General features: G+C 53.2%; 1 protein-coding gene across 3 annotated transcripts in view; it reads right to left on the bottom strand.

Moving 5' to 3' along the window:
* The window catches only part of NECTIN1 (nectin cell adhesion molecule 1), a 95052-nt gene that overhangs the window by 28120 nt on the left and 49266 nt on the right, over positions 1-17666 (bottom strand). Inside the window, exon 6 of one of the 3 annotated variants that reach the window (XM_027699292.1) lies at positions 5519-11828. The exons of the other annotated variants lie outside the window; for them this stretch is intronic. Within the exon in view, the coding sequence (XP_027555093.1) occupies positions 11287-11828 (542 nt within the window). The 3' untranslated portion in view covers positions 5519-11286. Of the gene's footprint in view, positions 1-5518; positions 11829-17666 lie in introns of those variants that run through there. 3 annotated transcript variants of the gene reach the window in all.

Raw genomic sequence — 17666 nt, forward strand, 5'->3', positions numbered from 1 at the left:
ATCCTACAGGGTGATTTCCTGGCAGCAAAGAGAAAGCAAACACAGGCTCCAGTTAATAAAGAATTAAAAGGAGGGAACATAATCAATGCCAGTCTGCAAGGTTCATGGGAAATGGGTCTTGTCAGTCAAACACAATGTCATTTTTTGCCTACTAAACCAGTCATCTCATCAAATAAGTGTAGAGATGGGATAGAAAATAGATTTAGAATGGCTGACTGACAGGTCTCAGGAGTTGTCAAGAGGGAGTTGAACGGAGAGTCCCAGAGGCTGCCAGAGCTGATCAGTCCCAAGGTCACACTGGAAGCCAGGACAAGCCTTCCCCAGCTCTAAATCTCTCTATCCCCTCCCTAATCCCCTGCTGGGTGTCAGCCCTTTAGGCTCAGAGGGGAGGTGACCCCTCTCTGACACAGGGAGGATGGTGGGACTTGAGGGAAGAGCATCCTGGGAGGGGAGAGGGGTCCCAAAGGCTCTGTGGAGGGTGCAGAGCTGCCTGTGCACATCCCTCCAGTCAGGGCCCGGCTCCACACATCCTCCTCCTCATCTCCCCCTGTTCTGTTGCTCAGGTAACACTTTCAAGGCAGGTCCTCCAAGCAAAATTTTAGGTCAGCTATAATTGGGAAACCTCACGTGGAGCCATAAAACACCAGTTAATATGCTGGAACTATCTAGTTAAATGCCAATTATAAAACCCCATAAGCTCCTCAAGTCAAATATATTAATAACATAATTAAACATTTATTGCTTATGCAAATTAAAAGTTAAGTTAATCGGACGTCAACGAAAACCCCAGGAAGTGACCATTTAAATAACTAATTTCTATTTAATTGTGATTCCTCCCTGTTACAAAGCCCCCCCATGCCATCATTCCTGGAGTGTTTACTCGAGCCATTCCGGCTTGGCATTCCCACTCTGGCATCCATTCATCACTCCAGACAGCTGCAGCATTCATCCCAACAGCTGGCAGCAGCTGCACGGGGTGCCCCTCTTCTGCACACTGGGGGGATTATTGGGCCTTGGGATGAGTGTTCCGTGGTGGGATCAGCCCCTTGGCTGGACAGAGCTGCCATCAGTCCATTAGTATTGTAAGGAAGGGCTGGGAGCTCCAGCAGGAAAGTGGGATGAGGGTGGGAGGTGGGGAATGCGAGCAAAGCCACAGGGATGGGATGTCCCCCCCTCCATCCCTCCCTTCCTCCAAGCCACAGGCAATCAGTTCAGCCTGACAGGTGTGGAGCTGGCAGTTTTCTTTTCCAAACTGAGAGGTAAACAGGCTGCTGGCAGGAGTTTGGGAGGAACAGAGGGATAGGGGAGAGATGGAAACATTCCTGCAGCCTCTCTCCGCGGGGTGGCTCATGGGCAGGCACAGGGAGGGAAGGGTTGGCTTTGCAAAGCCCCAAGTGCAGCTGGGACTCAGGTGTGAGGGTAGGAAAGGGACTGATGAAGAGGAGAAACCTCCTCCTCTCACAGCTCCTCAAAGGGATCCCTCTGATCCCTAAAGATCTGATCCCTGTTCACCCCCGGAGCTCCCTGGCAAACCCCAGGACGGCGTTTCCTGGGGTGCATTTAGTGCCTCTTTGCATTAAACCATTTTCTTCCCCAAACTCCAAACCCTTCAGACACAAACCCCCTGCCTGTTTCCTGCCAGGACATGGGTTTGGGCCAGCAGTTGTGAAATCTGCAGGGGAGGGAGCGTCCCTAACTCACCTTGAGCTGGGCTTAGTCAGACGAGGCCACGCTCACCTCAGCTGCTGAGGGTGAGTGAGCAGCTCCGATGGCAGGTATCCATAAATCACTGCCTTTCAATAATTCAGCCCCTGGAGGGTGATACAACATTTTTAACCTACATTTCAGGTGAAAATGTAAGCATGGCCATGCCTGGCTCTTGGATTGCTGCTCGCCAGTATGTAAAATTTCAGCAGTGCAACACGCATCCATTTTTAATTTTTTTTTTTTTTTACAGGCTGATCCTTGTTCTGCAAACACTATCTAAGAGCCAGCCTGCATCCAGACACGTCTGGGGAGGCTGTGAAATGCCTTGTTTGGAGGAGGAGGAGGAGGAGGAGGAGGAGGAGTGAACCAGCCCCCAGCACCGAGGGCATCTGAGGCTCAACAGCACTTCTCGGTGTCACAGGTCCCCCAGCTGGAATACATTTGCATAAAGCAATTTCCTCTAACAAATATGTTCATACAAATCAAACCCAAGATTGCAAATAATTTGAAACCACGAGAAAAAAGAAAAAAACCCAACCCTAATCAAACATATTTTGCTGCAAGTAATTCACCAGCACTGGAAGTTTTTCTCAGTCCAATTTATCCAGCGGTAGCTCGAGGAGATTTAATGGGGTGTGTGACCTTGTGTGCTCTGACTTGAACTCGAGCAGGGCTTGCCTCTCACCTCACAAGGAATTTGGGATTGAAGGTCATCTATTTCTGAACTGACCTGTTTCCAGTGCCCCTGAGCCCCCACCCCTTCACAGCCAGCCTGGTTTAACATCTCCCAATTACACTGAATTTCCTCTGTCTGCTGGAGCCCTTCGGCTCTGGCACTTCCAGTTCTGAGTCTGCCATGCATGTGGATCCCTGGGACATCCATCTGGTTTGCCTGTCATGCAAGGCACTAATCCCAGGTGTCTGTGCCCAGGGATATTGGGCAAGTTACCTGGAAATCCCCTGATTACACTGGGCTTTATCTCACTCTCACTCCCCACAAATCCTTCTCAGGCCACATTCATCTGAATGGGCAGAAATAATAACTCCATTGTAGTCAGAAAAGTTGGATGTGCTTGCACCAGATGGGGACCTGGCTCTGTACCTCCACCACAGACATTCCAGCCCTGAACTCTGCTTACATCTCCCAGCTCCAGGGAGGGAAATCCCCACATGTTCACTCTGGTCTGGACCCTCTGCTGCTGAACCACGCTCAGCACTGGGCACACAGCAAACACAAACCCCTGGTTCATCTCCTCCTGCCCTGTTCCAGCTCCTCCCCTGACTCTCAGCTGATCCTCAGGGCTCTGAAGTCACTTTTGGGGCCAGCAGTGCTCGCCTGCAGAGATGTGGCTTGGAGAAGGGATCCAAGCCATGCTGCCATTTCTCCACGGGCCGCATGCACTGCTGGCATCCCCCCCACCCCAACGTGTTTCTGGTTTGTTCCAGAGAAACACAATACTTGGGGGCACTGCATGGGACTCTGTTCCTGCTGTGTTCAGCCCTCTGCAACCTGAGCTGCTGAGAAGAGGCCCCGTGCAATGGGTTTTATCCATCATCGCTCAACTCTAAGACACAGCCTGGGAAATCAGTGCAGTATTTCCCAAGGGCTCATCCCAGCAGGGCCACGGGCAAAGACAGCCCCTCTTATCCTTCTTCCCATCTTAGACCCGGCTCCCCAGTGCTCCTTTGGTTTCTCTCCCACCCCCAAACTTGGCTGGAGTGGCTGAGCCAGCTGCTGGGATCTGGGTCTGTGGGATGGTGCCCCTCAGCATCGCTGCTGTGGTCGCCCTGAAAGGCTGAGCTGAAGCAAAGCTGCACTTCCCAACACTTTGCCTGGCTAAGGTGAGCTGGCAGATGGGAAAATGAGAGGGGTAGAATATGTGGACAGATAGATACAGCCCAAACAGCAGTCACAATTCCCTTGGACAGGTTGAAGCCTCACAACAGGAGTGTCCCTACCTTTCCCTCCCGTTGCACCCTGAGGAAAGCATTCCCAAGGCTCTGTTTCACCCCACCCAAAGGGAGGTGCCCAGCACACTCCTTTCTCAGCAGCAGGACTGAGAACTGGCTCCAACAGCAGCGCAGGGTTTGGAGGAGCCTCCTGCCAGGCAGCAGCACACAGGGCATAGATCACCCTCCTCCTGCCAGGCAGCACACGGGGCACTGATCACCAGCCTGGAATCAGCCTCCTGCTGCTCTGGCACAGCCTGCACTCCTGCTGACAGGGAATGAACAATCTGCACCAACCCACTCCTTCCCAGCCTGATCCTGAACACTTCCCTCTCCATCCAGCTCATGGAGACCAGCTCAAGTTCAAATTCGGGTCGGTGCCTTTCTCTCTTTCTCTCTGTGATGGATCAGATCTGGTTCAGATCTCCAGCACATCACCCACGAGCTGAAGTTGGGTGCAAAAATCCCTTTCCAGGGAATATTCTGCTCTCCAGGCCAGAGCCATGGAGAAGTGCCTGTTGGGATCAGTGCAGGGACAGCACACACGCTCCCTCTGATCTCCTGCTCTCCTCGTTTCTCCCTCCCTTGCAAAAGTCTGGCCTTGATCTTTGGGAACAAGGCTTCCTTTGTAGCATCTCTTCACAGCCAGGAAGCTGGGGAGGAAAGGAGAAAGGCAAACTGTTCTTGCCCGTGCAGAGATGAGTGATGGAGACGCAGAGATGCCTGATCTCCCCTCCCAGCAGACCCTCAGCACCCCTACAGCATTTAGAGGGGTTTGATGCCCCATTTTAGAGGGGTTTGATGCCCCATTTCCATGGCAGGCAAGTGTTGCACTATAGGAACACCCTCCTGTGTCACAGTAAAGGCTGGCCTAGCCCTGTATCCTGCCCTGACCACAGCTAATTCCACGTGCCTGGAGAAAATATAAGGAAAGCAAGTGTGTATTGACATTTTTCCAATAGCCTGTCCCATCTGTCACAGCCAACAGCAACTTCAGAACTTCCTCAGCTACAGGCAGTGTCCTCATCTTTAACACCTTTAATGGATTCTTTTCTTCTCTTTGTTTTTCTAGCTCATTTTTTTTTAGCTCAGGTAAACTTTTGGCACCAGCCAAGAGATTTCACTGTTTACACCAACGAGGCTCCCACCTCCTTTTGCCTGTCTCCAATCTGCTGCCCAAGAATTCCATACAATATGTCAGTGGCAAAGCCAGTCATTCCCTGCCCTCCTCCTCCAGCCCACTGAGCCTTCAGCCTTCACCTCCCATTCCAAAACACTGCATATCCTGGGATATTTCCAGCCTAGGCCATTGGAAAACAGGTACTGCTGTGACTCTCCTTCCAGCTCCCAGTCACGGGGTGCCCAACGACGCAGTCCCAGATGCACCAAAAATGAGGAGAACGTCTCTTTTTTTTTTTGTTTCTTTTAAAATTCTTTATTTATAAAAAAGTACATTTTTTTTTTCCACAGCTGAGCCACTATTGGTTTTTATACAAGTAAAAGGAAGGGTGATGCAACACCCCACCCACACAAATTATAACCATGAAAATGCCTCCCCCCCCACCCCTCCAGGACTCCAAACGAACGAATTACAAAGGATGGAAAACTGGACCAAAAAAAAAAATTACAACGAACAAACAAACAAAAATCATAAAAGTCCATTACATTATTATTATTTTTATTTTTTATTTTGTACAAAAGCACTTACAACACAGATTACAAAAAAAAAAAAAAGAGTGGGGTTGGGGTTGTTTGTCTGTCTGCAGTCTTTATTCCACAATGATAATTACAGCAAGAGGATGAAGAAAAAGAGAGATAAAATCACTGGAGCTAAGGAATCATGGTTGTTTTTTTTTAAAAAAAAAAAATAAAGGCAAAAGAAAAGAAAATCCAGATCCTCAGCATGAGTCCCTCCACCAGTACCAGCTTCTGCCAGTGGAGGATCTGACCCCATATGCTCCTTACATTCACCCCCAGGTAAACTGCATATGGAAAGTCACACTGGTCCAAAACACAAAGTTTTGAGACCCAAACTCACCCTGCTCTCTAAGGCTTGGGTTTCCTTCCCTTGCTGGTGGGCTGAATCCCCCCTTCACCCCCCTCTGCCAGGTCCCCTTGGTTCCCCCTACCCCCGTGGCCCCTGGGGAGGGGTTGGTGAGTTTTGGGAGTGATGGTGGGACCTGAGAGCTTCCCATCCTTCCCCTGCCTCTCCCAGCGTGCAGCTCCAGCTGCTGGCACAGCTCAGCAGATACCAGGGGGTAGCAAAGGGGGTGAATAAAGAACAGGCATCAGTGCACACCAGGCTGGCAGTGCCCCCTCTCCCCATCAGGGTCCACTGCCCACAGCCTGGGCAGACCCAGAACTTCAGTGCTACGACAGCAGAGGTTGTGAACTCGGAAAAATGGGAAAGTGGATTTTAACCTGCTGGCAAAAGGCTCCAACTCGTCTCACTGCTTCCCCTCCCAGAACAAACTGGGTCTGGGATACCCTCCTTTCCACAGTGGGAAACCTCTGAGCCTGCAGGAATGACACATCTGACTCCCTCACGGAGCTGGGCAGGGGGGATTTCCCCTCCACCTAAGGATTGGTGCCCAAAACTCCCAAAAATCCGTGTGCATGCGTGTGTGTGTGTGTGTGTGCTCGTGCATGGAAAAGGAAAACAGCAAAGCAGAGCAGCAGCCCCTGTTCTAATCACATTCCCTTCTCTAATTGCTTGAAGATCAATCTTTGGAATCTCTCTCTCTCTCTCTCTAACCCTCTGTGATTTCTGCTGAACAGTTGTTGTTTCTTTTTGACTCGACATCAGGAAAATGGCTCCCTTTGTCCCTCATGTCTTTGCAATCAATTTGGTGTAACCACTTCAGTTTGTTGATTTATTTCATGAAGAAATCCTCAGGTTGTTTCTTTCTTTAATTTATTTTTTTTTCCCCTCCTGGTTGAATGAAAATAACTTAACAGGGGAAAAAAACCCTGGTAATTAAATAAGGGAAAATAACATCACCAGGGTGAATTGCAATGAATAATCCTAGAGATAAGCCCCAGCAGGAAAACAGCTGGGGTGTCTTTGTACATAAACCACGGGCTCATTTTGGGTTGTGACACAGATGGGTTTGCTTGTACAGCTCCCTGAAGACACACAGGGAAGAAACTGGGGGATCAGCCCAAATTCACCTGTGATTTGGGTCACGACACCCACAGGGCTCAGCCTGAGCTCCCCCTCAGCCTGCTCAGCTTCCCCACGCACCCAGCTCAGTCCTGAGGTCCCCCAGGCTTTGCCCCACGCTGCCACCCAGGATCAGGGCTTGGGAAGGGAAAAAGCACCACGTTGATATGTCTTTTCACTGGCAAGAGCCCAGCTCGGGGATCCCAAAAACGATCCCTTCCAAAGGATGGGGCAGCCGGCCACGGCTCCGAGGCACTGACACCCAGCCCAGGGCAGGGTGAAGGCATTTCCCAGGCACAAAAGCCAGCCCAGGTACCACTAATGGGACACACCAGTGCGGGACTGGTGCGAAATGGGACAGTTCCTGGAGAGCAGCAGCTCCCGAGCACCGGGGAGGAGAGGCAGCCAGCACAGGGCTGGGCACTGAGAGCACGGGCACAGCTTCCCTCTCCCAACTGGAAGCTTCCACTTGCTCTTTTCCCAGGTCCCACGGGGACCTTTTACACCTCCTTAGCACCTCTGATGAAGGGGGGTGGAGAAGGTGAGGATTTTTCACCTGAGGGTCCCAGAGGGGTCACCCAGCCTGGGAGCTGTGAAACCCCAGCCTGACACAATCTGCCCACTGCCAGAAACTGGGGCACAAAGGGACAAGTGACCCCGTCCCCTGAGGAGAGAACAGGCTGCCCCTCTGACCCCCTCACAGCCCAGGCACCAGGAGACCCCCAGGGCTAGCAGGCAGGTTGTCCCTGCAAGGTGAGCACTGCAGGGCCTCCAGCACCTTCCCTGCCCTGCAGAACCCCCCAGGAAGCTCGTGTTGTTCAATCTGGCAGCTCCCCCCTGCATTCAGGTAGAGACAGGTACCACCTTCTTCCTGATGATGCTGGAAAACCTGATCTAATTACCTTCAAGGGCTCCCTCAGAGCAATTTAGCCCAGAGAAGACAGTGATGCTATTACAGGACCAAAACAGATCTCAGATGGAACATCAATCTGATTTTCCACCCCCACACTTCTTTTTCCTTCTGCCTTTTTTTATGGATTAATGGCTAATCACTTGGCTAATTGCCACCCCAAGAGTCTCTTGGCCATTTAGCTGACCTTGCAGGGGACAGTAGGAAGCAAATCACAGCACAGAGGTGGCACTTCTCCGTGGCTGCAGGGATAACTGCACCAAGGGAGCAATGCTGGAGGGCCCAAGGATGAGAGGAACACACTCCTGAACCTTGAACTTGCAGGGCACCTCACTGCTGGGCCAGGCAATGCAAGCTTGTTCAGGTTCTGGATGAAAAACAATCATTTGACCCCTTTTCTGAACCACTGTGATGAGGTAAGTGGCTGAGCTAAGTCCTACATTTGTGCTGGTGCACAGTTGGGGAGGAAGAAAATGTGCTGCAGCAGGAAGGGAACGAGCTTGGAAATCCCACATTGCTCCACCATCTCCCTTCCTTTCCCTGGGATTTTTGAGCCCCATTCAGTGAACTATGTGGACAGTGTGTGAATAGGCAGCAAATAAGCCATCCCAAAAAATGACACCTCCAAATGCAAAGGAATAACTCCCCAGAGCAGATTGCTCAGGACTCCCTGTTCACGATTCCTGAAAGCCAGACCTTAACCTGGGAACATCCACACTGTCCTGTTCTCTCCCAGGCCCTTCTGCTCTGCCTGCCAGGCTTTGTGCCTCTGCTCTTTAGGGCACAGCTTCCCTGTGGGGTCAGTGCAATGGGAATTTGCCAGCTCAGAGCAGTGGCCCCTGCCTGTGACTAATGAAGAACATGAAGAATCGCTGCTGCACCCTGCAGATTGCATAAAATCTTCATAAAATCTTTGTTTTCTTCCCAACCCATCCCCTCACAGAGTGTGTCTGTGCTGGGGGAAATCTGCAGAGGAGGGTCTGTGCCACTGACTGCACTCTGCTGATGGACCACCCAGAGTTTGGTGTTGGGGACATTGTCACAATCCTGTTCAGAGCCTGGTTGTGAAATTCAGACCTAAAGGATTATTCACTTGAGAGAAGAGCTTTGCTGGGAATTCCAGGCTCTGCAGCACATCCCATGGTGCACTGGGGTGAGCTGTGGCTGGGGTACAACCCTCAGCTGTGCTGCCCTGCCCTGCTCCAGATTACAGATTCCTTGGGGGAATTAAAGCCCTGTGGATGCTGCTATCCCAAGGCACTGGAGGGAAGCCATTCCCACTCCTAACCACCAGCCCCTACTAGTCATCAGAGATATGTTAAGAGATTTTATTTCCTTTATTGGGGGAGTTTCTTGCTATCAGGGTGCTCCAGGGGGCAGTGGATGGACCCAGGAAGGTTTTAGCCTCATTTTTTAAGCTTCAGCCTGAGAGACCTCAAGGGAATCTCTGTCTGCCCTGCCTTCCAGAGGACATAAAGCAGCCTTCCTGTGGCATGTGGCTGTTCTGCCAGAAGCCAGGAAGCCTGAGGGGCTGGCAGGAACAGCAGGAAGATTGCAGCCCAACAATTGGATTTCCCACTCCCCTTCCCCACTAACGCAATCAGAGCAAGGGACAAACTGTGGATGGCTCAGGCTGAGCTTCATGTGGCCTGGGCCAAGCACCACGTGGTGAAGGGGAGCACTGGAAGCTGCTTGGATCAGAGATCTGACCTTGACTCATCTGTGTGGGTCTGCCTCTCCACCCTCCCTTTTGTAGCAGGATAAACCACTGGATGCTATGGAACAAAACCCAGCGGGTAAGGCAGGAGGAGAATTAGTCCTGCTATTTTTAGATGTGCATGATAATACAGCTCAGAAAACTGGGGATTTCTTTTCAAACAAAAGATTTATTTATACATCAAATTAAAAAAAAAAAATAAAATTAACCCACAAGAAGAAAAATAAGCCCCAACCCAGTGAATCTAATTTTGGAGACGGTCGGTGTGAGACAAGAGGGCCCTGAAGTCTGGAATCCCATTTATCCACAGAGCAGAGATAGCAGCAATCCAAACCTCCCCATCACAACACAGTGGCTCAAGGGAAGGAGGACGAGATCAATACCCCAGGCTCAATCACTCCTACCCTGTCTACCAAGCCTGTGCTTAGAAGAGGGATGTGATATTGAAGAAGTGGCAATCAATGCCAACTATGTGGTACAGCCAAGGCTGAGGTTGTTGCTAAGAGAGAGAGAGAAAGAGAGAGGGAGAGAGAAAGAAGAAGCACCCCCATGCTCTGACCAGAATAATAAAAAAAAAAAAGTGTAAACACATGACAATTAAGTCTTAGTGGTATAACCAAAGCCAGGGGCTGATCCTGCCCTGCCAGGGTGTGCAGAGCTGAAGGCAGTGAGTGTGTGGAAGCAAAGTGGTCTCGGTTGGTCCCTTCCCCAGTCGGTGTGTGCCTGATTTGTGCCCCCAGTGAACTTCTCTGTGGCTGGTACTGACAACAACAAACAGCAACAAGAACAAAAAGAGCCAGCATTTCTCTGAGCCATCACAGGGGGAAAAATGTCAGCAATAAATACTCCTCTTCTTTCTTTTAAAAGAACACTCAGACAAAGACAGAAAATGAAAAGCCAGGAAATAATAAATTGTGGAGGGAAAATGGCAGTTTTGTTTCCCTGCTCTGCTATCAGCCCATGCACCTGGGGTTTGGTCTAGGGCTTTTTTTCCCCCCTTTCTCCTCATTTTCCTTTTATTGAGTCATTAAAAACTGGGTGTGGATCTCTCCAGGTGTGCAGCAGGCAATGGGAATGTCACCCAGACCCCACTGAAGAAAAAAACCAAGCAATGAGGGGGAAAAACCAAATCCATTCACCTGATAAAATGGCACCTATGTTTCCATTGCCATAAAGTTTCCTGGCATCTGTCCTACGGACAGCCCCTGCCTCCCAAGGTTAAAAACAAACAAACAAGACAACATACAAACAAATTCCAGTGTTTCAGGGGTGTGGGAGCGGGAGGAGGAACCCTCAGGGAGGGAAGTGGGGCCGAAGGGCACTCTGAGACATGAAGACACAAAACAGAGTGTAAATATACAGGCTGGGCAACAGTCGTTAAAGCAAAGAGTAACACCTAAGCCACCGACCAATACAAACACCACAGAAGGGGACGAAAAGTCGTCGAGGAATTAAAAAGCCAAAAAAAAAAAAAAAAAAACAACGAAAAAACGAAAAACCGAAAAACCGAGAGAGAGAGAAAATAATTACCCAACCTCCCGCCTCCCATTAATGCCTTCCCCCCCTCCCAAAAAAAAAAACCGATCTGTAAGCAAAGCTGCCCTCCTTTCCCTGCCCCAGCCCTTCCTTGCCAGTGCTGGAAGTGTCCAAAAGTCTGTGCTGGGGGCTGGCTGGGGGGGGTGAGCGTGTGTCTGTGTGTGTGTGTGTGTGCAGGGGGGGAGCGCGGGTGTGCAAGCTCCGAGGGGTGCAGGGCAGCAGGAGGGCATCACTCGTGTGTGTGTGTCTGTGTGTGTGTGGTGTGTATGAGTGTGTGTGTTGGTGCAGCAGTGCCGTGCCAGGCTACACGTACCACTCCTTTTTGGAAATAAAAGACCCGTCGTTCTGCGACACCATGTTCTCGGCCATGTCGAGCTGCTCGGGGTCGTACTGGAAGCCGAGTGTCCTTTCGTCGTAGGGCTCGGGGTGGGCCTCCCCCTCGTCTACGGTGAAGTAAGGCCTCTTGGCGTCCTCCTCGTACACCTTGGGGCCGCCCAGCTTGCGCTCGCCGCCCGCCTCCTCATCCTCATCCTCGTAGGTGCTGCCGCCCAACGGGCCCGGCTTCTTCTCGTCGTCCGAGTCGTCGGGGTACTGCAGGTTCTGGGCCATGGGGGGGTGGTGCTGTGGGATGCCGGCCTTGCTGTAGCCGTTGCCGTACACGTGCTTCTTTGTGCTGTAGTCACCCTTGAAGGTGTGACGCCGGCGCCGGAGTACCACAAAGAGCACCACGGCCACCAGCAGGACCAGCGAGACGCCGCCCACTATGCCCCCAATCACCGGTGTGGGGATGTTCGGCTGCACCATGGATTTGTGATCATCGATTGGAGACGGGGTGTAGGGGAATTCTGGGTAGGAAAAGACAGATGGAAGGGGGAACAGTGTCAAACCATGCGGAAACGCGGCCCCTCCCTCCATGCTTTTCATTGCCAGTTTCAGGGAGGGGAGGGGGGGTGAGGGGGGTGGGAAGATGAGGGTAAGGAACAGGGAAGGGAAAAACTAGGGAAAAGGGAAGAGGGGCGTCCTGACGGGGGTCAGCTCTGCCTTAGCGAGGGGAGCGCAGCGTGCTGTGCCAAGCTGGCCAAGCCTCATGCAGGAGCCCCGTGGGCTGGGAGCAGCGTGTCTGTCCCTCCCCACCCCACCTGGTCTCTCCGGACGTGCTCAGATCCCACCAGCCCAGTGTGTCTTGAGTCCGGACGCTTTCCGCTTTACCGGGTGACATTTTTCCAGTTCCGGTTGCCCAGGGCGCACTGGCAGCCCCCAGAGTGCTCCTGACGGGGAGCTACACCCACACCCCAGTCCAGAGGTGGGCACAGAGATGCCACAACCGCTCCCGGAGGTGCCACGCTGGACCCGATGCCAGCTTTGCACCCCCCTCCTGGCATCCCAGCCCGGACCACAACCAGTTTAGTCCAGAGCAGGAGGCACCAGCACCTTGTGATCTCCCACCCACACACCCACAAGTGCTGTGTGGCTGCTCAGAGTCCTGCTCAGAGTCCTGCTGGCTCCTGACCCCATGTGCTGACCCTGGTGACTGTTCTCTGCAGCACAGGGACACAGACCTCCCACTGCTTCTTTTTCTTCCACGGTCAGCCCAGTGCCACTGCTCATGCTAATCTCGTTCCTACTGTTACCCTGACCCATTTAAAAAAAAATAATAACTCAAAAGAGAAAGAGAAAAATAGATGAGAAAGCAGCTCTCTTCCCTTTCATGCAGTTCAACACCTACACTTTGGCACAGATAAAGTTTGATCCAGGACTTGAATCAACTTCCTGATGCTCCCTGGGCACAGTTACAGCCCCTGGCCAAACTCAGCTTTCACACAGTGCCTGTTGAACACCCGTGTCCACGAGGCATTAAGCACCACATGGTTGTTCAGCCCTTCACCTGCCTCTGAATTTAGACAGCAGGCGCCTGGTTAATGCCCCGTGGCAGCCTTGCCCTTGCACACCAGGCTCAGACCTCTCCCACTGCTCTTCCCACCCCAAGGCCTCTCTGCCAGCCCTGCTCTGAGCTGCCAACCTTTGGTGCTGCTCCAGAGCCTCCTGGCCCTCAGTTTTTACCCCAGCAGCCAAGGAGAGGGGCAGGGCGAGCAGCAATCTCAACGTGCCCTCCCAGAGAGCAGCCAGGATGGGGAGATGGGGAAGGAGGGGCTCAAAGGAGCAGATTCCAAAGGGATATGAGGCAGTGTCTGCCTCCTACCCCTCTGCACGTCCCTGCTGGCAGGGAGTGGGGTTCTGCAGCACAGCTTAGCCCAGCAGCTGGGCAAGAGGGGAGAAAAGAGCTTCCCCCCAACAGAGGCAGTTCCTGAAACAGCTGCAGACTTTGGACAAGGGTACTGAATTTGAGCAATGGCTGGCCTGATCCATAAATGGGGCTTTTTTTTTGTGCCTGAAAGCTGATTTATTCCTGCCTTTCTTGAGACGCCAACCCGGCAACAGCATCTTGGTCTCTGCAGTGCTGCCTTGCCTCGAGCAAAGCCTCATGAGGCTGAACCCACACAGAGAGCAGCCCACTGGGCAGAGTGGGCTGGGGACAGGCAGATGGGGGGGTCCCTGCTGCAGCCAGAACGAGGAGCAAGATGCTGTGCAGGCAGGAGCCAGCATTTTTCCAAAGACAGCCTTTGGAGCGGCAGCAAGGGCATGTCTTTCAGCACAGGGAGCTGGGGCTGGGTTCTGGAAAGCCAAAACCACATGTTGCATCAACAGAAGGCTTGTCACAGCCAGCTGGTTAATGCAAAACCATCTCTGCAGGGACAGCAGGAAAAGTCACGTCCATCCCCTCATAGTCTTGGCTGCTGAGGGCTCGGCCTCAACCACACTGTTCCTTCTCCCCCTGCCCAAGCCACTTCCCAGGGCTGCTCCTTGCCCTCACAGCCTCTGCACCCCCGTGGTGCCCGATTCCCAAAACTGTGCACAAAGCAGGGACCACCTGGAGGCTGAGTGGGAGCAGGGAAAGACCAGCAAGCAGCTCAGTCCCCAGGGGCTCTGTGTTTTATTTTCCCACAGCTCCGATCTGAAGCCTCTTCCCGCCCCGCTGTTCCCTCCAGCAAGGCTGATTTTGTGCGTGGGACCACGGGCCCCAAAATCCACCCTGAGAAGACCCAGACATGGTGTGCAGTGTCCCTAAAATCCACACTGTTCCCTCTGCCTCCCTACTCTGGAACACAGATCTGAGAGGGGCAGTCTGTGCCCGATTCCTGAAGGAGCTTGGCCCACTTTTCCCTCAAAAGCCTCATTAACAGTCCAGGTTGGACGCGCGAAGCGAGAAGGGGGAAGGGATGTTTTTCTACCTTTCTTACAGATATTTATTTTTTCCTGCCCTTTGTGCTGCCCACCCCTGAGACAGCACCCGCCCACGTGCCACCCCCCTGGCACTGCCAACGCCGTGGACACGAGCAGGAGCACGAGCACGAGCCGCCGTGTTGGCTTTCACACGTCGCTCGGGGAAGGAACTATTTTCTGCTCCCGTCCCATCCCCATCCTCCTCGCTGTGGCCCAGTTCCCATGCCAGAGAAAACAAACCCAAACTGTGGAAAGAGAAGGGAGAGGAAGGACGGGGAAGATCACAAGCCAGCAGCCGAAATCATCCCTTCCTTAGGCACAGTTTGCTCCCAGCGCATCCCTCCGGACCGGACACGCTCTGGGGGTGCCATGGGGAAGGTGGGCGACCCCGGGGCGGGGGGACGGGCAGAACCGAGGGGCCAGTGGTCCAGGGAGGAGGGGTCCTGGCCACTCCAGAGCCCGGCACTGCCACTGGATGGCGGCACAGACCGGCGCTGGCTCCGCAGCAGGGTGGGCACTGCCGGCGACCCTCACCGTGGCCTCCGGGCTGAGGGATGAGCCGGGAAGGGAGGAGCGTTCCCTGGGAAGGGAGCAGCATTCCCCGGGAAGGGCTGTGCCTCTGCCTTGCAACAAGGTGCCTCGGTGCCAAGGCAGGTGGTGAGCGGGGAGCAGCGTGTCAGCTGTGCCTGGGTCCCTGCCGGGGTGTCCCCATCCAGCTCCCGGGTTAATTAATGACTGGGACAGCTCTGGCTCACAGTGGGCACCTCTTCACATGCAGCCCCTGCTCCAGCCCCCACAAAGGGGGACTCGCCCCTCTGCCCACTGGGTTTCGTGCCTGGGGTGCAAAGAGAGCAGCGCTGCAGCCTGGGGGGAGAGAGGGGGCAAAGTGTGGGAAAAGGAACCCTCTTTTTGTGTCCAAGGGGGGGGCGTGAAATTTCTGGAAACTGGTGCGATGCCTGAGCGTGATTGGGGGCCCCCATGTGAAAAATCCATTAGGAAGAGTCTGGAGAGAATTAAAGCCACTGTGAAAAGCGGCCTGGAGAAACAGGAGACAGCAGAGCAGAGGGAGGGGGAACAAGCCAGGCTTTAATGCCGGCATAAAAAGCCTCCCCCCCCTCCCGCCACCCCCAGCCCTCATAAAAAGAGGGAGTGCTGTATGAATAGGAATTAAAGCAGCAACACTATCTGCCCGTGCCCGGCTCTGCCAGCTGTTGCATTCAGCCCAGCTTCCTGTCCCCGTGCCAGGAGCTGGACCTCTGGGACAGCAGCTGGGAACGCCGGGGGGTCACGCTGGGCTCTGCTCTGGCACCCGGCCGAGCCCACAGGTTCTCTTTGATCCCTCCATCCCCGGCCCCAGGCACCTCCTGCCCTCCCCCTGCAGCACCCCCGGGCACAGCAGAGCAGCCACTGCAGGGACAAACCCTCCCCAGTGCCGGAGCGGCCTCGAAAATAAGACTTTTTAAAAATCACGTCTCTCTTCTCGTGGCTGGCTTCCAGTAAAAATGAGGTGCATGCAAAATCATCCCACCTGCCCATCAATCCCTCATCTAATGCCTTTTGAACCTGCTGGCCGATTTCAGTGCTATCTGACAGAAGGAGAATGAACCAAAATTAGGCCTCTCATAAAGCTCTTGGTGAGAGGTGGAAAGGGATCCTTGGTAGAGGTGGGAGCTAAACCTCATTAGACATCAGAGAACCCAGAAGGGACAAGAGGCTGCTCCCAAAGGGCAGGATGGGCCCAGATCAGAAAAATTATATTTTTAGACACCAAGTAATTCTTCTGTGATATGCAGATCCACGGGAAACCAGCTTTCAAAAGCCCTTCTGCTCATCACACTGCTTGGATATTTTAAAAGATTCTACTTCCTGTGGACACGTTTCTTCTTGAAGGAACATTTCCATCCTTTTGCCTTCAATCGTAAAGACCAAGGAAAAACTCAGCACCAGCCAAAGTTCTCCCTGCAGCCATGGGCACTGGGGAAAATGTCAAACTCCATGAGAATTCACCTTCTGGACATGTGTCAGCCCAAGCTGCTCCTTGCACGAAGCTCTTCCAGAGGAAGGCTCTGGATTTCCTTCTACCTTGCAAAACCAAACACCCGCCACAACGGGAAGCCAAGGTGAGCAGCAGCTCTGGGGAGGAGCAGGAACCTGAATTCCAATGGATTCGTGGGGCTCTCCAGTTCCCAGCTGGCCTCAGCAAACACAAGAATGACTATGTGGGTGTTGTTTTTAAGAGGCAGATTGCTGATGGCAAACTTCCCCTGCCCGGAAGAGTCCACGCCAAATTATCCCGGGACTTTGCCCCCGTGCTGTGTACACGAGTGAAGATAAGGAGATACCTCTGGACCTGCCTCAGCCTGGAATTTGAGAAGCCCGTAGCACTGCTGCCCTTTTGCCTTCCCCTTTGCACCTCTGCATGCCCACCTCCAGCTCCAAGGGATCCTGCCCTTCCTCTCCCTTCCAGGGGTTCCTCGCGCAGACGGAGGGAGAGGAGGAGGTCGGGGGGTGGAAAAACCACTGGCAACTAATCCAGAAGTTCAGCAGCTGCCACTGGCATTTCAGAGTGTGACGGCTTCCAGGCCAGATGCCAAACGTGTCTTAGGTTCTAATCTCTCTGTCAGGTCACCTATCACTTGTCAATCAAGCCCTGCTCCCGCTGGCACAGATGCCACCAGACAGGATGCAGCAGCAGACACTCCAGAAGATTAGCATCAGACAGACACCCCCCCAGGCTTGTTCCTCTGCAGCCCCCCCAGGCCATACATCCTCCCACTTAAAGCTGCCTGCCCAGTGGAGAGGCTTTGGGAGCACCTGCTTCAGGCTTGGGATTTAGGACTTCCCGGAAAGGGCTTTCCCTGTGTGCTCTGAGCCTCAGCAAAGCCCTGCTGCTGCATGGCAGAGGGTTCCAGCCAGCCCAGGGGCTGTTTGCAGTGACCTTGCTGGGACGAGATCACTGCTGGTGTGTAAATAAGTCCCTGCTGCAAGCCAAGCAAACAGGGGGGGTGTGTGATCAGCCCCTGCCAGCATTTCCTTCCCCCCAGCCTGTAGCACATCCAAGGCCAGGGTTGGCACAGCCTCTCCCTGCTCTCCCAGCTTTATTCTGAAGGTCCATGAGGAGAAGAGATGCTTTAACATCTCTCTCTCCTTGTGCTGAAGCCAGTGCAGAAGTAGGTGAACGTCCCCTGCACACACACACACACAAATGTCTATGTACAAACATGCACAGGGGATGGACATGCTCTGCTGCACCCAGAAAAGCAAATGTTCATAAATACATGCACACACACACATGCAAATGCACTGGTGTTCCAATCCTGCACACACACGTGGCTGTGCAGCAGGGCACCCCTGTGCAGGCAGCTCTGGGAAGCCCATTTTCCACAGCCAGGATGAGGATC

The sequence above is a fragment of the Neopelma chrysocephalum genome, unplaced genomic scaffold (genome assembly GCF_003984885.1).
Source record: "Neopelma chrysocephalum unplaced genomic scaffold, ASM398488v2 Primary Assembly neopelma1_138, whole genome shotgun sequence".
NCBI lineage: Eukaryota > Metazoa > Chordata > Aves > Passeriformes > Pipridae > Neopelma > Neopelma chrysocephalum.